We start from the raw sequence: 17,072 nt of genomic DNA on the forward strand, positions 1-17,072 counted from the left end.
TACAAAGGAATGTACATACACAAAGAGGAAGAGGTCAAGACTGTACCTGACCCTCTCTAGTCCACTCAGATGACCTAAATACCGATAATTAGGACGTTGCCAGTAATTTTGAACTGACAGACTAGAGCCAAGAGTATTCAATACCAGCTCTTGTGCCACTTTAGTTTGACTAAATAGCGTTATTTGACCATAATTTTTGTAAGTACATCGAACTGTGAATCCTTAAATTCACAGTCCAGGCAAGATAACCTATAGCCACGACTGAACTCACATGACAAAGTTTTCGTTTTACTTATAGGATTGACTGGTAATATGTGGCACATAAACATTTTCTATAAAATGTTTAGGTATCATGTTATACAAAATTTGCATGTTACCTAAATGCACAACCCAGTGGTTAGAGTATCAGGCTGTGTATCTCAGGCTCCGTTGTTTGCGCTTCTTTGTCTCGAAAAAGTAAAGGAATCGTACTCCACACTTTGGGGCTATGTGCGAGTTACAAGAGTAACAGTCATATGCCACTAATCGGTTTGACAAGAGTACTTCAGTAATTAGCAGGAGGTTGTGAGATTTACAAATATGAATTGTTCACAACAAACACGCACGCAAATCACATCTTGTTATTTCACAACTCTTTTGGCTATCATGAAAAATTTAGTTTTTAAATACACGTGTTTGTGTATGTTGATATGGTTATTGGAAAGAGGAAATAATCAGTAAGATACTTCATTCTGGGGGGCAGAGCGTGTCCTAGTGTTTAGTTTATACAGCCACGAATCGCAAAATCTGAGGTTCGTGTCTCAATATGCTTTAGAATGCATATCAGCTGTGAAGGTACTATAATTGTGGCAATCAGTCGAACGTTGTCGGTTAAGAATAATCGAAGAACAGGCGGTGAGTGCTGCTAAATGGTTATTCTCACTCTGACTTGCAGTCTTCAATCAGAGACTGCTATTCGTGAACCTTTGTGGTCTTTTGTCCATATGCCACTGAATGTATCGTTCAATATGAGAATACCATATGCTGTATACTATATTTCAGTTCACTCTATCTTTAGAAGTTATATGATGTCCTATGCATGTATTCACAAGACACAATGGTCTTGATGCAAGCTAGTAATGAGCTAACAAGAGCACAGATCCAAACAGATACGTGGAACAGTCTGCGTTATAACTTTAGTAAATGTGGTATGGGCCACAAGAGGCGCTAAATATAAACCACATTGTGCTTTTCCCCGATAGACCGTTACGTCACCTTGAAAAGTGGCATATAAGCACCGCGAGATTTGTTTCAGCTCAAAACTTCGTGGAATTAATTCAGTGATTCAGTTTACGTAACACTGAGGCTCGCGCGTGGTTTCTGTAACAGAGTTTTTAGCAGTTAAAAAACCGCTGGAGATAAGCAGCTGGGATCACGTAACGTCAGCAGCGGGCAACAGCGGAGGAAGAATATAACCCTGTTAGGAACAACATCTTTCCTGTTTATAACATACAGTTTCGTGTGTTTATAAAATACCAGTACTGCTACTAGAAGGACTGTATCAAATTCAGAGTTATTACGTGATGTGCTTGTAATCACGTTTATATTGTCAGAACTGTTGGGAAGCGACACATTCTCAGTGCTGATGTATAAATAGTTTGTCCGTAACTTATTTCATATTCTTTGTATCGCTACAGAACGAATGATATTATAATTCAGTTATATATAATTTTACATCTTAGCGAATTATGAGCACGAACTTCTAACTTGTGAAGACCAGGAGATGACAAACTTCATGACAGTTCATGTTGTGGTACTTGGAAGTAAGCAGGTTGGTAAAACAGGTGAGTACCAGCCATATAAAAATCTACTGTAAAATAGCCCGCTGTTATTGAAGTGTTTGTTTCAGTTTAAATTAATTAGTTTACTCAAAACAACGATTAATATAATCAAAATTAGCATCTATAAGGCTATACATATACAACTGAAAGTGTGAGGATATAGTTTGCCTCCCTCAAGTTATGGTTCAGCTTAGACGTACTTATAATGTATTCAAGTAAGGAGTTAGTTTATTAATATAAAGATGTTTGAAGATTCCAGTATTTTAATATAGGCATGTTTGAGAAGTCAGTATGGTAATATAAACATAACTGAAGGTGAAAATATGCCCATATAAGGATGTTTGAAGATTCCAGTATTTTAATATAAACATGTTTGAGAAGTCAGTATGTCAATATAAACATAACTGAAGGTGAAAATATGCCCATATAAGGATGTTTGAAGATTCCAGTATTTTAATATAAACATGTTTGAGAAGTCAGTATGTCAATATAAACATAACTGAAGGTGAAAATATGCCCATATAAGGATGTTTGAAGATTCCAGTATTTTAATATAAACATGTTTGAGAAGTCAGTATGTCAATATAAACATAACTGTAGGTGAAAATATGCCCATATAAGGATGTTTGAAGATTTCAGTATTTTAATATAAACATGTTTGAGAAGTCGGTATGCTAATATAAACATAACTGATGGTGAAAATATGCCCATATAAAGATGTTTAGGGATGTCAATATCTTTTTAACTTCATGTAAGAGTTGTTATCAGAAGGAAAAACTGTAAAGGTTTGATTTAAACAATCTGGTATATTCCTCTCGCCTACTTTATGACAAGAACAGGCATTATTTGTATCTAAAAGTAACTGAATTCATCTGGAAAATAATATGTCCACACTCTGTCTTCCTGTTTCGAGAGCAAGTGACTTGTGAAGGATCATGCTAGGAATGGGTGTTTAAAAATTGTATAAACATAACTTTACAAAATATGGGCCCAACCATTCGAAAACACTGGTAAAATTGTTAGCCATAGAAAGTTACTATGAGCCTGGTATTAAATGTTGTATTGTAAATAGCCTGATACCTTTCTTACTCGTAAAGCTGTGGCATCAGTGGCTATACAATAGTATACTACACTACGCTACACTTTACTACACCGATAGGTGAAGGAATCGATACAGTAGAACAAAATCACTAACAGTTGGATTTTCTATGATGATCTGAGACAGTAACCATAAATTATAACAAAAGTCCTTTGTCGTCTATTTTATGGTTTATAACTTTAGATGCACTTGACATTAAAGCGAAAATATTTCAGTGGTAAAACCTAAAACTGAAGTTTTATTTTGTTATATATTAAAATATATACCTAATGTTAGATGAATAGAGAGCGATTCTTTCATTTTAAAACTTCAGAAGTCTAATAATTCGGCAGTTAATGTCGTCACGTGCTTTTTTTTATAGTTTCTTATTAGACACTGCGTGAAGTTACTATAATGTAAGGAACTTAATCATAAGTGCCTTACATTGTATTGGTAATTGCGCTGAATTTTTTATCATAACTTAGACTGTCGTAAGCTATGTTAATATTTGTAGCTTCCACTAGAGAGCGACATCATCAGATAATTAATAGCCACACACAAAAAAAAAGTTACTATTTTATTTGGAAAAGCGAAATATATTAATGAAGACAAAGAAGGTAACTATTACAATTTTAACAGACGTTTTTTTAGTAATACAATTATTCCTCTTTCACTGAAGTGCGGAAACTCGGCTCATTAAGATATTAATACAAATAATGTCCGAGAATATTGGATAAAATGAAATTTAAATTATATTAAAAATTAAGAAAGTAATAATTTAAAACGGGTAGTGAATTAAAATATACAATCACAACGTTGATAATACTCTGGAATGTACAATACAGAAAATGCGTATATACATAAAATAGCATAGAAAGGAAACAAAGTCTTTGGGAATACGGTCGTTGATTGAATGTAACATTGGAAAAATTATTTGATTTGTCATGGTCTGTGATTTGTTTCTTCATGTGATCGAATTGTTAAGTGACTTTTTTTTTACTAGGTGAAGACCTCTTTTTCTGGATACATGAATTATAACGTTAAAGGACTTCAAGGAAACTTTTAAGTAGATGTTGGCTGCCATACCCACAAAATTAAATTAAACCCTTAACAAAATCTCAAAGTCAGAGTTTTTTACTTATTTAGTTAGCAAGTTTTCCCTTAAACTCCCTTAAATTAACTGTTTCTACCACGTTCGAAGACAAACCGTTCTAAAGGCCAACCCTGTTAGAACAATCGAATTGTCTTAAGCTGATGACAGTTCCCTACCTGCCAAAATGTATACTTGCGTTTGTTACCATTCTTACCATTAAATATGAAAAAAATGTTGCATCAACACCGTTTGTACCTTACGTTTTCATTTAGTATACTTTTTAAATAGTCTTTGTTTTTGCTAATGTTTGTAACCTTACTGTCATTACACGTGTATTTGTATATCGACTCATGAAGGAAGTTGTGCGAACAGCGTGTCTTTACACAGAAATTAGGGCTAGAGATAGATCTGGAAGTAGAAGTTTTTTATCAACCCTAAAATTTATACTTTAGTCTGAAAACTTTAAGAACCGATATAGTGGTAGAGAAACAACGAAAAGAAATTTGGGGACAGCGCGTGGTTTGTTACCATGTTGGAATTTATTGCTAATAAACTTGTTCCCAGCTTAGTTATAAATTTGATTGAGTAACCATAGAAGTTTGTGCACCAGAGTAATATTTTTGTGCGGAAGTGAGCAAATATTACTGATTATGTTTAAAACAACTTAGGTAGGTTACGTTTGAACATTGTATCCTTCACCTGAAACTAAATTAAGACCTTCAAAAATCACGTATCCAACAGCTGTTAGAACGTGCTTAACACTGAAGTAACTTTATACAAGAGCATTCCTTATATCTCTGATCTAGTTAGGGATTCTTTACATGATAGAAATATGTAAGTGACTTGAAAAGTGATACTGATTGTAACAGTTAAGTATTGATCGAATGTTACAGTTTATTGCCCCCTAGTGTCAAATCTGTGGTCTTGTGACTCTAAAAATGGAGTTTCGGTACCGTGATATGCACAGTACAGATAACTTATTGTATAACTTTGTACTTAGCTAAACGACAAACATAGCTACAGTTTACTATTATTGCTTTCTTTTATGCAAATCTACACAACTGACTGTCTGCGCTCTGTTCTCTGCAGAGAATGGACCAGGGATGTTTTGTGTAACCCTGAAACACCGGAGGACATTGTAGTATAGTTTATACGTATTAAGAGGATTTTAGAGCTATTCGTGTGCATAATGTTCAGAACCATGTACAACATGTTTTAATGAAGTAATATTTATATTTATTCTTCCATTTGTAGTCACTTTTCTTATTATAATAGAGGTGCTTGTGACGTATACAATCAAAACCCGGATGTTTGAAACTACTGCACCAATCATAACTGGCTAATATATTTATAACTAAGCAGTATTTTTATAGCTGAGTAATAAATAAAAACTTGAAATTTCCACAAAAAGTGGTAAATTTCTGGTTTAAATAATAAAAATTACAAAAAATAAGTATCAAATATAAAACAATCAAAAACAAATTTAAAAAATTATTTTTTATTCTTCGGTGGAAATCTCAAGAGTGTTTCAATATAAAAGCAAGGTACTTTCGCTGATAACTGTGTCTACAAAGAAACACTTCAATAAAATGTACTGTGTGGTGATAGCTCGTTTTTAAACTAAAATTTCAATAAAATGATATTTTATGGACTGTTAATATTATTGAATGTCAAGTACATTGTTAAACAGCTGTCAGAGAATTCCAGAAAAGACCGAAGCCATCGACGGGAAGTTATACCTGTCCGGAGGGCGGGTATTTCTGCTAGCTTATAATAACGTCCAAAACATTGAATGAGAGATAACAAGTTCGGGGTATTTAAAAAAAAATGTATGATGATTCAATTAAAAAAAACAACATTCTATGATATGTAGTATAGACTGGTATCTGCTCTAAGGTCCTGAAAACAAAAACATTGTATAGTATGTAACATAAAATATCATCTATGAGGTCCTGAAAACAAAACATTGTATAGTATGTTACATAAAATATCATCTGTAAGTTCCTGAGTTGTTTCCAAAACTTTGACGTGTGATGCTAAAATCCTCTAACTACCTGTAGTCTTCTAGTGAAATATGACACAATGATAGATGTTTGAACTGGTTTATTTTGTGGAAGAACATAAGGGCTAATTTAGTTCGTAAAGTGGTAAGCCACACGTTATTTTGAGCATTATTTCGTCAGAACAAAAAACACATTACATTTCTAAATACAGAAACATAACCTCAATATTATATCGTTTAGCTGGTATCTGATGGATATAGAACCTGAAACCATACAAGCCAACACACACTTTTCGAGTACTCATTTACTTTGCAATCAAACTTTCCTTTGGCAAGTTATACGTTATAATCTTCATCATCCACAGCAGGGGTGCTGTCCTGAACCCAGCCACTGACTCTAGAGTATACATAATTATAAGCATTTGGCGTCTCTCAAACCACACTTCCTGTTTATAAACATTGCACTAACATCCTATCGCTTTCTTCTTCTCCTGGTATGTAGCTTCTCGTTGCGTCACGATTGGACAGTACATTTGCAGATTTGGAACATTTGTTGAGCTTTTACAAACAACATTCAGTACTATGCTCTCACTAAATAGAGTGAAGAAACATTGTTGACGCATCAAGTTGAACTGTAATTTCTCGAGATAGTCCATTCATCTTATTTAATTCATAAAAATCTGTTAACTTTATTAAATATATTATATCTGGTGTGACGACAAACATATATACCTTACTGGATTATATATAAGTAGTGAATATGCCCACAAAATTCTAAAGACGAAATTAGGATTTTACTCATTTTACCAAAAACTACATATACATATATAAAAACATTCAATATAATGTACTGTAGGACAATTATGAGACAGTAAAAAATGTTAAATAAACGAATTTCGTCACAAATGATGACCATGGAATTTGGTGTGAAACGTCAAATCTTGAAGTGTGTGTCTCGATAAACACCAGAAGGACTTCGACTTTCAGAAAGCGTTCTCTCACCTCTCTTTCTTCAAATATCTGTTTTGTTTTCCATTTTTATTATGTTTAGTCCGACAGAGCTCTTCAACTTGTGATCAATTTCTTCGGCGATTGATCGTAACTTCACATTATCCACTAAGAAAAACGACTTATGTTTGATTTAATAAGCCTATGTTCAAATTACGTGTGATTCACTCATCACACACGTCAACAACAAAACTTAGGGTTATCATACGTTTCAGCAACTCAACTGAGAATAAAGTTTTACGTACTGAACAATGGTATAGTCGTTATATTTTAATACATAATCGAGGGATGTGTCTCAATCGCCATACAGGTCAACAACACAAGTAGTGTTATGACTCAATCACCATACAGGTCAACAACACAAGTAGTGTTATGACTCAATCACCATACAGGTCAACACCATAGGTAGCGTTATAACCCAATAATCATACATGTGAGGCTTAGATTTTAATTCAACTACCATCATACCAGCAAGTCATTTTTTCCCATTTTCACAGAAATGCAAATTTCTATGTAGATGAGAAATAATATATTATCCTAGACAGCTTGTTTCTCCGCTGAATAACTTTCGAGTATATCGAGCATATATTAGTGGCATTAATGTCACATTTCCTTCAGATATCTTCATAAATATAACTTCATTGTGGTGAGTAAAGAATTATTTCTCGGGTGAGACATTGCTATAAACTTTACATTATCACTGCTCACGTAATGTAAACGTTCAAAAACATTTCCAGAAGTTATTTAAACTTCCTGTTAGGGTTTATATTCATCATTTGTTATCGGATATGAAGAATGGTTTTGTATCTGCATCAGAGATCGTAAATAAATGGTTGCTTAAATCCCGCCAAACACGTACTTACTGAACTAAAGTACGAAGTTGTTTTAACCAAATATAGATAACTGAGTGGACTGGTGAACATACTTGATACATGAAAATATATCCTGTCAGAAAACACTGACGTCATAAAACTTACTTAAGGCCTTGAAACCCCCAGTAAGGCATTTACTTATTTCATTCGTTTCGTTTTGTTACTGTGGTAACGCAGAGTCCAGAAATGAAATTATTTACGATGTGGTTCTGGATCTCTGCGGTACTATAGAAACCGACACCAGCAACTAACCTTAATAAAGGTTTAAGTGATTCTTTAACTCACTGTAGATCCCATTCATTTTGTTGTTACTATTGTTGTTGTTTTTACAAGGTTTCCGGTGTCAGTTTTCTTCACATTGATCCTGAAGTAACAAAACTTCTCCGAAAGTTAAGGGAAACCTTGATGACCGATGTTATATGTATAACTTGGAATATACATATATGAAACAGGAATTTTTGCAATAGGTTTATATTTCCACATAAAGTCATTTGTTAATCAGTTTTACCACGACTGTACATGAAAAAATAACATCAACTGCCTGTTAACAATGTACACTCTTTGTAATTTATTAATCTGATAACTCAAGGGGCCCGGCATGGCCTAGCGCGTTAAGGCGTGCGCTTCGTAATCTGAGGGTCGCGGGTTCGCGCCCGAGTCGCGCCAAACATGCTCGCCCTTTCAGCCGTGGGGGCGTTATAATATTACGGTCAATCCCACTATTCGTTGGTAAAAGAGTAGCCCAAGAGTTGGCGGTGGGTGGTGATGACTAGCTGCCTTCCCTCTAGTCTTACACTGCTAAATTAGGGACGGCTAGCACAGATAACCCTCGAGTAGCTTTGTGCGAAATTCAAAACAAACAAACAAACAAAACAAGCTAATTCAAACACTTTCACCACTTTCCGCCTGGCTAAACAGTAACTCTGAAGACTTCTAATGCTAAGATCCAAGTTTCCATACCCGTGGTGAACAAATCAGAAACAGTCCATTGTGTACCTGTATGCTCAACAAATAAACAAAACGGATGCTTTTCCAAACGATTAAACTGCTGTCATCGCTAATTTGAATCCACAGGTTTAAAACTGTAACTAAATTGCTTCGCGGTCCAGCATGGCCAGGAAGTTAAGGCGTTCGACTCGTAATCCGAGAGTCGTGGGTTCGAATACACGTCACACCAAATATGCTCACCCTTTTAGTCGTGGAGGCGTTATAAGGCGACGATCAATCCTGCTACCCGTTAGCGAAAGAGTAGCCCAAGAGTTGGCGGTGGGTGGTGATAACTAGCTGCCTTCCCTCTAGTGTTACACTGCTAAATTAGGGACAGCTAGTGCAGATAACCCACGTGTATTCACACGTAAATTCAAAACAAACAAACAAACAAATTGCTTCGGAATTCTTTTGCCTAAAAGAAAGTTTGTAGCATCAATTCGCCGTCAAACGTTACTTTGGTTTTAGTTATTTTTAACATATTTGCTTTAGTTAAATTCTCGATTCAGATTTAATGAACTGTTAAAACAATATACTAATTTTCCCATATCGATTAATATTTTCGTTTTGAGTTTAATTATTCATTATGTCTTATTTTTTACAAGTCACAGATTTTACGACAAGAAAGATTTGTTTTTAGAACAGATACATTTCGATCACTGATACGATCATTATTCTACGTGCATTATTCTAAAAACAAATAATAAAATAAAACTTTTTCAATATCTGAAACGGTTACTCTCATATCTAAGATGATATCTATGCCAGTGAAATTATACGTTTTCAAATCACACACACACAAGAACAAGACACAAGCAGTGACAGGTACAGCGATCAGTTCGAATATTCGCGATAATGGACTAACTCGGTGATCATACAATAACAGCTTAATCATGAAGGAATGTTTCTCATAGTTGTGTTTTGCTTTCTCGACATGAAACACAACCTCTACATAGTTGAATTCCTGCTTTTTTCAAACTCGACATTTTCAACACAGTTTTTTTTTTTTTCGTTTTCCTTTGGCGATTTTCTTATTTGAAGACTGAAAGTTAGCAACATATTATTGTAGAATTATGGCCAAGTGGCCATAGTCACCTGTTCAACTTAGTCGATCACGGAGAAATCCATGTTTCAGAGGCCATTGGGCCTACAGTAGAATATATAAAAGTGCTTGATCCATAAATAGATATTAATTAAGGATTTATAAAGAAACAGAGACACCAGAACAACTGGATTTGTATTCAAAGATGGAGGCTAATTATGGACTTATAAAGAACTAGTAGGTAGGAAAGACTGGATGAAGACATAAGATGAAAGGATAATTAGAAGTGGGTAGGTACATTGGTAACTACATAGAGTTGTCAAAAACTTCAGATATTCCGATTAAAAGATATCTCAGACTGATTATATAGATAATAAGGTTCGTTAAAAAGGTGTAAACAAACAGGGATAGTCTATTTATTAGAACTGGGTATGTAGACAAACAGTTCTGACTCATAACGAAAAAGGCATACTTCGTTGATAACATTCCACTAACTATAACTAAAGGAAATCCAGAACTATACATCTAGTACTTCAATTATTACATTTCTCTGTGTTTAGGCTAATTAGACATGTCTATTGTTACATTGTTACAGAAGTGGAGAAGTTAAAAGCTGTCATTTGGGGTTAAAAAAAGCATTTACACGTACGCGTATAATACCCCCCACCGTCAAATACATGTGTGGAAAGAAAACGGAGATACGTCTCTTTAGATAAAATTACTTATGTTTATCACTTGTCTTGGTGGTGGTTGGTCCGTTCAAATGCTGTTCAATCTTAATGGAGTGGAAATACAGATTTCATGTGTATAACGGTTTACAATGATTTTCCATGCTAGGTATATAAAACGAATATACTGTAGTGCAAGAGTTAACGAACGCTTGTTAATATCTCTACAGCTACGCTAACCTAGCTGTTTTCTTTCCTTTATTGTTTTATTTATATGATAACGAAATACGGCAGTTGCTTCATTACATCGGTTTTTTTAGAAATATAAATAATTAAGCTATGTTTAGCTCTCAGTCGTTGCAGTTTTTAAACCCAAACAAAGTTTATTGTTTTATGCTCCAAGAATAAAAAGTGTGTTTATAAACAGAGCACTGATTCACTTGTAGATCCCCTAGTGATACAAGTGAATTATAAATAACTAGTTTTTTAGGAACATGTTACCTTACAGAAACAGGACATACACGAGTATACAGTATATGATAATACAGACTCACGTGTTGTATGTTGAAGCACAGCTTATGAAAGCGACTGTTAAAACAGACTTACTGTGGACATTACAATCAACAACTCTAACTAAAAAAAAGTCCATAAATGTTAATAAATACGGTGGTTTGGTGTCTTCCAATTCACACCACATATCATTGAAAGATTGGTGTGGTCCTGCTAGACGAACACTTGTTTAATTGAATGGAGTGATTATGGGTCTTTCCGTTCACACCACATGTTATTGAATGATTTTAGTTGATGACTGGAAATGTGGTGTGGTCCTGCTAGATGACTACTTATGTTTTTTGATGTATATTTCTTGCGCACTTTTAAACTTGGCATATAACGGTATGCAAATAAATTATTAGTTATTCCCTCATTTCAGACGCGCCACATGCGTGCCGAGGAGGGAGAGAGAGGGTTGATTTCAAAAAAAGATGACAGGATCATAATTCTACATATTGTCACCAGATGACGTGTTGTAAGAGATTTTGTTTTTAGACCGCATTACTCATACCTTACATGTTTCTCGTGACGATAATTAAGCAATTAAATCGTCATTAATTATAATTTAATGAATACTAAAAAAGAACACTAATTAATTAGTTTATGTATGTTTTCTTATCGCAAAATCACATCAGGCTATCTGCTAGTCACCCACTGGGACAGTGGTAAGTCTTCGGATTTACAACTCTAAAATCAGGGGTTCGATTTCCCTCGGTGGACTCAGCATATAACCAGATGTGGTTTTGCTATAAGAAAATACACACATTCACACCATTTGGTGGACTCAGCAGATGGCCCGTTGTGGCTTTGCTATAAGAAAACACACATTATTATCTGCTGTGTCTACTGAGGGGGAATCAAATCCCTGATTTTAGCGCGTTCTAAATCTGAAGATATACCGCTGACCTATCGGAGAGCAATTAATAGTTAATACTAAAAAGGAATATGAACGCAAATTTATTGGTTAGTTAATAATTAAACCATCCCACCGTGAATTAGAGAACATATTTCTAGGCGACCATGACTCATACGTGTCTCATCATGTTGATAGTTAATAATTAATTGATTAAATTATTCTTTAAAGGACTTTTAACACTAATTCATGTATAATTAATTCGTCCTAAAACACGTTTAACACTAATTCATCTGTTAATTAAATTACTTGTTCTAAAAGGACGATATCTTAATTAAAACTCCCTCTATAAATTATAAATCAAGTCTCAAATCTCTGATATTTAAATAATAGTCTCAATAATCTACGTGTGTCTTGGTGAAGTCAATATTTCCAAGGTGTTGTAGAAGAGACCTTTACATGTGATCGCGTGTCGTAATAATAATGGTCTATATCCGTATTCTAGATTGACATCAGATTTGAGTTAGCTTTATGAACTTATGATAAAAATGGCACGTAGAAATGTGTATCTGAATTTCATTAGAGCCAATCTGAATGTTGTGTAATTATAAATATTTTAGTCAGTAAGTCATTCATTTAGCTGTAGGGCGATTGTTGATTAAGTATGATTTGTGAAACATGAAGTGTCCTACAGAACAATAAAAAGAAGTTATGTATCCCATACTTTCACAATTTTGTGTACGTTTACCAACGATCAACGGCTATATAGAAAATGAATGATGTAAGTTAGTCATTTATTATTTTTAGTACAAATAATTAATTTTAACATTATTAAATCTAGACATTTATAACTTGCACTATCACAGTATATTTGTTAAAATTTTACAGAAGTAATAATTATTAAGTATATGTGAAAGTCTGACTTTGTAAAACATGTGCAAGTTATTTTGTTTCAGAATAGTAAAAGTGTTATTGCATAATAAACGTTTTAGTGATGATGTAGTTTCTTATATAAAGTATAAGATTTAATTATTGTATGATATTGTCTTTATAGGACGACTTAAACACATAGTTATGTACTGTATGCGTCAGATTGAGTAACACATTGTTATTTTAAGACAGAGAATGTAATAATTTAGTTCTGAAATATTTAATTACTTGATTAATTGTTGTACTTTCTTTGTAGGACAAATTAATAAAGAAATGTAATTACCTTTTTAAGATTCCGCCTTTGAAAAACAGAAGATAAAATAACACACGTAAATTATTTTGTTGCATAAAGTGAAATTATTAAAAGCGTTCTTGCACAATAAACGTTTTATTTGCAATGAAGATTGTAGTATAAAATCAAATTAGTAAAAGTATAAGCTTTAATTATTGTATGATAGTGACATTTTTGTTGGGCGATTTAAACCTATACTCATATGTTGTACCTGTGGTAAAAATGTATGTAATTGTCATCATGTTACGTTAAAAACACTTGATTTATAATTTAAAGAATAAGTTTTAATTAAGATATCGATTAATTAAGAACGATTTAATTAATTAATGATCAATTGTCTACGTGGTGAGGCGTATTTTATGAGTCTCAGTTGCTTGTCGTGGCGGTTTTGAAAACAAGTTCTGTATTTTGTGATGTAATAAGCCATCATGGCCGCCTTTCGTATCAGCCTAGTAATGCACTCCTAAATTTTGGAATTATGGTTTCGTCATCATTGATGATATCACTCCCTCGACACACTTGTGGCATCCTCTTGCGTCTGAAGTAGTGATAATTACCTAGGTTTCTTCACAACTGAATACTCCCTTAGGTTTACTATACACTTTTCTACGTTCTTTGACTGTTATCACTCTTCGATTCAGCCTTCAGTTTTAAATTGTGTTAGCTTTTGTATACCTTCCAAGTTTTTATAAACTTTCTATGATTAAAAGTTATGCTACTGAGTTTTTCCCCAAGTGGGGTGAAATGAAACCTATGTTTCTAAACACTGCTGGTTTCAAACTAAATATCTAACAGCAAAGCCGTAGGCGGGAAGTTTGTGGAGACCCCCCATAATTTTTTCCCTTCGCAACAAAACAAAAGGAGAAAAAGGAAACGAAAGACTTATTTTTTTTATATAGAATATGTTATGTATATATGTGTAATGTGTATGTTTGTAAACTCTATTTATATTGATAAGATGTATTTTTGTAATGGGACTTTTCATTCGAAATAGTTAAAAAGTCAGAATTTGTTGGATTTTTTTTTTTACAGAAAAGAGAAATAACCAAAATGTTAGATACAAACCAAACTGAGTACTGAAAAGGATTCTAGGCACACCCCCAAATCAAAGTCCTGGCTACATACCTGTCTAACAGCATTTAAAGTTAATTAGTGTACACAATGAATTCTGTATACGTTTACATATATCAGTTTCGTTATTTGTAATAACTAAGCCTACAAAATTCATCTCTCACCAGTGACATTTAGTGCTCATTGAACAATAACCATTTTGCCAAAGTTGAACTTGGCCCAGCATTGCCAAGGTGCTCGACTTGCAGTCTGAGGGTCGCGGATTCGAATTCGCCTCACACCACACACGCTCGCCCTTTTAGCCGTAGGAGCGTTATAAAGTGACGGTCATTCACACTATTCGTTGGTAAAAGAGTAGCCCTAAAGTTGGCGGTGTGTGGTGATGATTAGTTGCTTTCCTTGTAGTCTCACACTACGAAATTAGAAATGGTTAGCGTAGATAACTCTCATGTAGCTTTACGCGAAATTAAAAAAAAAGTTGAACTTTCAAATTTTGTATCCTGCCACTTGAGTGGCCGTTGATAACGTAACTGTGTTACAGTAAACTCTCTCCCACATCGTTAGATTGAAACACATTCGAAAGCAATGACTAAACAGATAAAACATCACTGATTTCAATTGTCTCCCATTGCTGAGCAATATGTCTGCGGATTTACAACGCTAGAAACTGAATTTCCATACTATGGTGGGCAGAGCACAGATAGCCCATTGTGTAGCTTTGTGCTTAACTGCAAGTAAACAACTAGTCTCAATTTTAAACGGTAAAAATTTGAAAAGCATTGAAATCTATGATTTTTTGTTAGACAGTAACTCAAACAATAATCCGTTTCTTAAAACTGAATATTAAACCGTAAAACTTAAAACAGATTTTAAACAGCAATATATACTTGTTTGATAGTAACTTAAAGAAATTAAGGTGTAATCGATTTCCTAAAGCAGTGTTTCAAACCGTAAAACATAAAACATATTTTAAACAACAATATATATTTGCTTGATAGTAACTTAAAGAAATTAAGGTGTAAACGATTTCCTAAAGCAGTGTTTTAAACCGTGAAACTTAAAACAGATTTTAAACAGCAATATGTTTTTATTGTGAAGTAACTTTTCTAACTAAGGTATGGAACTAAGCCAGTCGATCTTTAAAGCTCAAAACTCTTAAAGTGCTATTTTAAAAACATTCGTCAGGTTTATGCTATGAACGAAATACGAAACATTTAAAATATATATAAATACCACGTGAATGTTGGAGTTTTCTAAAGTAATTAAATCGTTAATTTAACGCATATGAGTGTGGCGTTTAATCTGATACAATTTGTTACCAAGAAACCAGAAAATGCATTCGAATCCCGCTGTGTTCAAGGTTTTCCGTCTTCAGAATAATAATATTAGTCACGTGCCTCCTTACTTATCTGATAGTCAATCACTTTATCAGTCTGTATCAGAGGAATAAAGGATAAAATGTGGCTGTTATTTCGGCTAGTTGACCTTCAAAGCATGGGCTAGCGTACCGAACGTGCTTTGTCTTTATAAACGTGTTGTAATGGATGTTACTAGAATCGAACTCTGTGGTTTATTAACAAAAGAAGTTGAAAATATGATTTTTTCTCCAACTCTCTCTGTGTAAGTTGTATGAATTTAAATGCATTTTAATTCATTATGTTTTGAAACGTTTTATTGCTTTTGATGGTTTTTAAAACGCTGCATTTAATTTTTTCTTTTTTCCCCAACTAGCTGTCATCGTTCGTTTTCTTACCAAAAGGTACATTGGGGAATACAAGTCAAACACAGGTAAGAAAAATGTCCAGATATTTACTTGACGTTTTATACCAAAAACATAAAACATTTCAAGCAAAACACCACTATCATAATTTCTTTTCAAACCATTTGCTTGTTTATCTCAATACAAAGCTGTACCATGAGATATTTATGATCTGTCCGCTACAGGGATTGAATTCCAAATTCTAACGTTTAAGTCCTAAAGCTTACCCTTGAGTCACTGCGAAACATTTCTAGAGTTCGAAATTATAATTTTTAAAATTGTTTTATAACAGCTGTACAAATGTTTGTACAGCTGAAATAACCAACGATATTAGTGCAACAAACAATGTTTCTGACATTATTAAAGGGATGCGTTATGGACTGTTTATTTGGTGTAGCCGAATTAATTGTAGATGTCAGTAAAAATTGTTTCAAAAAGACAAAAATTGACAGTTTTGTCATTAACGCCACGAATTAAATGAGTCAAATAGTACAACTGTAAACAAATAAATAGTGTTCAAGGATAATTTAGTCCTGACCACGAGATCGTTTTGAATTTAATAAAGCATGCAAATACTTAAAAACAAAACAAAACTGTTTTCTGGCTGGAGTGTTTTGTCATGACTTACGTCAAGAATTTTCAAGTTGAGAAACTAGTAGTCGTTTGCAGTTGACCACTTTGGAAACTCTTGACGTTTCTGAGACCAGGAAGCTACACTTTGACAAATGAAACTAGTCGAGTGGGGCAAACCCTGGATTAATAATGATGTTGTGTCTTGAGAAATGAAAACTAATAAGTTTATAAGGCTATTCTCGGAATATATATATATGTGTGTGTATGTACTTTGATTTTTTTTTAAATTCTTGTTGAGTACGAATATTAACGTTATAATGTAGTCTTTTACACGATAAATTTCCTGCCATTTACCAGATCGACCTCTGAGAAGAGAAGGAATCTTTACATAAACACTGTTACTTCCCAGCCTTGTTAAAATACGCATTGTTCTATAAGTTTTCTAGGATTATTTTAGCAGACTACTTGCTTA

General features: G+C 33.7%; 1 protein-coding gene across 1 annotated transcript in view; it reads left to right on the forward strand.

Moving 5' to 3' along the window:
* The first annotated feature begins 1,283 nt into the window (after nt 1–1,283).
* LOC143236611 (ras-related and estrogen-regulated growth inhibitor-like) overlaps nt 1,284–17,072 on the forward strand; it is a 31,212-nt gene continuing 15,423 nt past the window's right edge. The window contains exons 1-2 of the mRNA XM_076474932.1: nt 1,284–1,823; nt 16,000–16,056. Of these exons, the coding sequence (XP_076331047.1) occupies nt 1,763–1,823; nt 16,000–16,056 (118 nt within the window). The 5' untranslated portion in view covers nt 1,284–1,762. The remainder of the gene's footprint in view (nt 1,824–15,999; nt 16,057–17,072) is intronic.

This window comes from Tachypleus tridentatus, chromosome 13 (assembly GCF_004210375.1).
Source record: "Tachypleus tridentatus isolate NWPU-2018 chromosome 13, ASM421037v1, whole genome shotgun sequence".
Taxonomy (NCBI): Eukaryota; Metazoa; Arthropoda; class Merostomata; order Xiphosura; family Limulidae; genus Tachypleus; species Tachypleus tridentatus.